Source organism: Numida meleagris, chromosome 2 (genome assembly GCF_002078875.1).
Source record: "Numida meleagris isolate 19003 breed g44 Domestic line chromosome 2, NumMel1.0, whole genome shotgun sequence".
NCBI lineage: Eukaryota > Metazoa > Chordata > Aves > Galliformes > Numididae > Numida > Numida meleagris.
Window position 1 is genome coordinate 3177469 of NC_034410.1, and position 4527 is coordinate 3181995.

The 4527-nt window shown below is 61.1% G+C and overlaps 3 protein-coding genes across 3 annotated transcripts in view; all 3 read right to left on the reverse strand.

The window, feature by feature from the left end:
- Positions 1-893, reverse strand: part of LOC110395013 (cathelicidin-B1-like) — an 8538-nt gene extending 7645 nt beyond the window's left edge. The window contains exon 1 of the mRNA XM_021389102.1: positions 726-893. Coding sequence (XP_021244777.1) covers positions 726-893 — 168 coding nt within the window. The remainder of the gene's footprint in view (positions 1-725) is intronic.
- Positions 1116-2166, reverse strand: LOC110394987 (cathelicidin-B1-like). Its single transcript, XM_021389065.1, has 4 exons — positions 1753-2166; positions 1560-1652; positions 1379-1459; positions 1116-1294 (listed from the first exon to the last, which is right to left on the reverse strand). Exons 1-4 carry the CDS (start codon positions 2116-2118, stop codon positions 1172-1174), a joined length of 663 nt encoding a protein of 220 aa, XP_021244740.1. The 5' UTR covers positions 2119-2166; the 3' UTR covers positions 1116-1171.
- Positions 3278-4527, reverse strand: part of LOC110394988 (cathelicidin-1) — an 8137-nt gene continuing 6887 nt past the window's right edge. Inside the window, exons 3-4 of the mRNA XM_021389066.1 lie at positions 3535-3618; positions 3278-3433 (exon numbers count right to left, since the gene is read on the reverse strand). Coding sequence (XP_021244741.1) covers positions 3347-3433; positions 3535-3618 — 171 coding nt within the window. The 3' untranslated portion in view covers positions 3278-3346. The remainder of the gene's footprint in view (positions 3434-3534; positions 3619-4527) is intronic.

Below are 4527 nucleotides of genomic sequence, written 5' to 3' on the forward strand. Positions count from 1 at the left end.
TCCCCATGGAGCAAAGCCCCCTCCAGCCCATCCCCTTGGTGTCCCCAACGTGTCCTCACAGTGTTCCCATGACACCCTCGAGGTGTCCCCGTGGTGTCCCCATGAAGTCTCCAAGGTGTCCCCGTGGGTTCTCTATGATCTCCCTGTGGTGTCTCCAGGGTAATCGCAGGGCGTCCCCAGTGCGTACTCCAGCTGCCCCCTTATCATCCCACTAGTGTCCCCATAATGTCCCCAAGGTGTTCACATACTATCCCAACGGTGTCCACAGGGGGTCCCCAAGATGTGCACACTGTGTCCTCCAGTTGTCCCCATGCCATCCCTACATTGTCCCCTTGCTGACCCCAAGACATTCCCCAATGTGTGCCCATTATGTCTCCACACTGTCCCTAGGATGTCCTCATGATGTCTCCAGGTTGACCCCAGGATTGCCCTCCCATCATGTGCCCATAAGTATCCCCACGCTGTCCCCATTAGGTCTCCATGCTATCCCCATGCCTTCCCTAGGATGTTCTCAGTAACCCCCTGCATTGTCCCCACGCTGTCCCCACGATATCTCCACGCTGTCCCACCGTTGTCCCCATGCTGTTCCCCCACTGACCCCAAGCTGTCCCCAGGATGTTTCCCAACGTGTCCCCGTGCTGTCCCCATTGTGTCTCTATCTATTCCTATACTGTTCCCCCGATGCCCCAAAGGTGTCCCCACACTGTCCCCACACATCCGCTCACCGGGCCGGGCTCGGGGTCGGCGCTGAGCAGCCGGAAGGCGTTCTGCACCTCGGGCCGCTGGTTGTAGGTGTCCACGGCCTTTGTCAGCGCCTGGGAGTAGCTCAGGGGGGCCGGGAGGGCGCAGGCCCCCCCCAGCAGCGCCAGCACCAGCACCCAGCAGCTCGGCATCCTCACCCTGTGCCCTCCCCACACAACCAGCACCTTTTATCAGCCCTCAAGTTGGGCAATCAGGAAGGAGAAGCCACAACGTGGCCGTTATCTGCGATGCGGACGTGGCTGTCCCCATAGGCATGGGGCACATCCCCTGCTTTGCTCCGTGCCCCTCTCTCTTTGGGTCAGGGCTACGGGGAAAACCTCACGGCACAACCACGGGGACACACACACGGCCACGGCAGACAGAAGGGGCCTTTATTGGGGACACTCGATGACGGCCACTCTGGGGCTGCTCATGGCCGCGCCGTGCTGCTGATGTTCAGGCGCCCGCGGACGTGGAAGGCACCGCGCTGCCGCAGGCGGTTCCTGATGCCCTCCCACCACTCCCGGATGCGGGTCCACCAGTTGCGGAGGGGCTGTGGGGAGAAGAAGTGGTTGTGCCGTCCTCGGGCTGCTGACGGAACCTTAGGGACCCCACGGTGGAGGATGAGGGCTCTCACCTGCACCCGCAGCGGGCTGCAGCGCAGCTCAGCTGTGGGCTGCTGCTCCACGGACACGGTGCCCACGCAGCGCTGCAGGGCCTGCAGGGAGCAAAGGGTTGCGTGGGGCAGACCCAACCATGCCCTCCATTTCTTCCTAGACCACCCACCACCCCTCAGCCCCCATGGCACGCATCCTCACCCCCAGCTCGCAGCTCCTGCAGTCGACCCCAGGTGGGCATGGGGCATCCTCCACAAGGAAGCTCACTTCGCGCTGGCGCTGCAGGGTCCCAAGCTGCAAGGGGACAGGAACCAAAGGGATGGGATGAGACCCCCACGAACACAGACCCTCCAAGACAGCCCCCAGCCTTGGGATCCAACACCACTGCACTCACCCAGCCAGGTCGCGGTTCTGCTGTTCGCAGCCGTAGGGTGCAAGGGCCTGAGATCCTCTGGTTGAGCAAGCGCACGGCTGCCAGGATGGCATCCAGGTAGGTGGTGGGCCAGCGCCAGGGCCAGGATGGTGGGATGGGTCTATTCTGCTTTGGGGTGATGGGTCCATCCAGTTTGGGTGTGATGGAACCATCCGCCCCGGTTGGTATGGATCCATCCAACCCTGGTGGGACAGATCCATCCAACCCTGGTGGGATCGATCCATCCAGCCCCGGCGCAGCGGACACATCCAGCCCCGGTGTGGTGGCTCTGGATGACCCCAGCAGCAGCAGCAGCAGCAGGACCTTGCAGGGCCACATCCTGCCCATGGCCACCTGCAACCTCCTCCTCCGCGATGGCAAGTGCTGTGCTGGAGCTGTGAGAGCCCCTTTATGGCCATCCCAACACCTCGGGGCGTTCCTGGGAATCCCCGCACCCAATGCCCTGCGGGCTGCCCAGCCTCTAGGAGGGTCAACAAACCCCCCCATCCTCACAATGGCACCGGGGATTTCCAGTGCATGAAGATGTTTGTGGCACTGGAGAGGATGGCCATGCCTTGCGTCAAGCCTACTGGGTCCATGCCAGCCACGTTGGGTGCTGGCACACCTGGAAAGTTCCCCCAAAGGCCATAAATCCATCCACAGCTCTGTGGGAGCCACCCTGCTGCACAGCACCTCTGGCACCAGGCCCAGCAAGTGGTATGGGAACAGCTTGGGGACATCATGGGGACACTGCTGCGATGTATTGAGGACAGTGTGCAGACAGCACGGGGACAGCAGGGAGACAGAATGGGGACACCATCTGGATAGCTTAGGGACATCCTGGGGACATTGTTGGGATGTGTGGAGGACAGCATGCGGACAGCATGGTATAGCATGGAGACATAACGGGGACAGCAGGGAGACACCTTGGGGATGCAGTGAGGACATCCTGGGGAAGGCATGGGGTAGCATGGAGACAGAATGGGGGCACCATGGGAACACACTGGGGACATCCAGGGGACATTGAGAGGGGGCCATCATGTTGGGATCCTAGAGACACCATAGAGACATCATGGGAACGCTACGTGGACTGCGTGGGGACACAAGGCAGACACCGTGGGGACACCTCGTGGACAACAAGGGAACAGCATAGGGACACTCTGGGGACACCAAGAGGAGAACAGGGTGAGGATGAGGGGCCGTGGCGGGTCGGCAGTTGGGGAGCACGAGGCAACACCATGGATGATGGATAGAGGGACAGGGGTTCTTGGGCATGTGCAGGGTCCCAGATGTGGGGCTCCCGGTATGAGGCTCCAGATGTGGACTCCCAGCTGCCACATCCACATCTGGGGTCTTCCAGGCTGTTCCCAGATGCCAGCCCGTGCTGGGGGACAGGATGGGGAGCAGTTGGAACCATGTGGGCAACACGGGACTTCCACCCAAATACCCTCCAGGAACCATCCCCATGTGTGTACCCGGAGGGGACATACAGCAAAGACACAGCATGGCCAGAAAGGATCTTTATTGAGTGGAAGGCAGCAAGGGGACAGCGGTGACAGCTGGCTCTGGGGATGGCTCATTTCCTCTTGATCGCCCGGTAGAGGTTGTATCCTGCAGCCACAGTTCTGATCACCAGTGGCCAGAAGCGCTTGACGCGGACGGGCTGTGGGGAGAAGCGTTGCCATCACCATGGGACAGGGACCCTGGTCCCAGGGGGTCCCAAACACCCCGGGGGTCACCCCCCCATATTGTGTCCCCACTCACGTCCGACATGGAATCCACGCAGGTGACATCGAACACGGCGCGGCCGCCTTGCAGCACCACGGGCGCAGCGCAGTCCTTGACGAGCTGTGAGCAGTGGGGACACTGAACNGAGGGGGAATGGCCTCAAGTTGCACGAGGGGAGATTTAGGCTGGACATTAGGAAACACTACTTTTCTGAAAGAGTGGTCAGGCGCTGGAATGGGCTGCCCAGGGAGGTGGTTGAGTCACCGTCCCTGGAGGTGTTCAAGAAATGTTTAGATATAGCGTTGAGAGACATGGTTTAGTGGGGTTATTGGTGGTAGGAGGATGGTTGGACTGGATGATCTTGTAGGTCTTTTCCAACCTAGCTAATTCTATGATTCTATGATTCTGTGATTCTATGAAGACAGCATGGGGTCACCATGGGGATGGTATGAGGACACTTAGGGGGACACCGTGGGAATGTCTTCGTAACATTCGGGGGTCATTCTGGAGGCACCCTGGGAAAATCCTAGGGGATAGTCCTTGGGGACATCAATGGGACATGATGGGGAAACCTTGGGGAAAGCACAGGGTCAGCATGGGCACATCATGGGGACAAACAAGGGACATCCAGACGGGGATGCGAGGCTGCTCCCCCTGCCGGCTCTGAGCCATGCCCGGTGTGGCCGGGGGTGCCGGGTGGCTGCCACCACGCTGTCCCCTGTCCCACAGAACGTCCAGCTCAGCTCCCTGCGCAACCTCAACTTCACCATCATGGAGACGCGCTGCCAGGCGCGCTCGGGCGCCCAGCTCGACAGCTGCGAGTTAAAGGAGGACGGGGTGAGCACCGCGCTGGGCTGGCGGGTGCTGGGGGGCTCCCGGGTTGGGGGTGGGAAGGACAGCCCCGTGTTCAGTGTCCCCACTGCTCACAGCTCGTCAAGGACTGCGCTGCGCCCGTGGTGCTGCAAGGCGGCCGCGCCGTGTTCGATGTCACCTGCGTGGACTCCATGGCGGACGTGAGTGGGGACACAA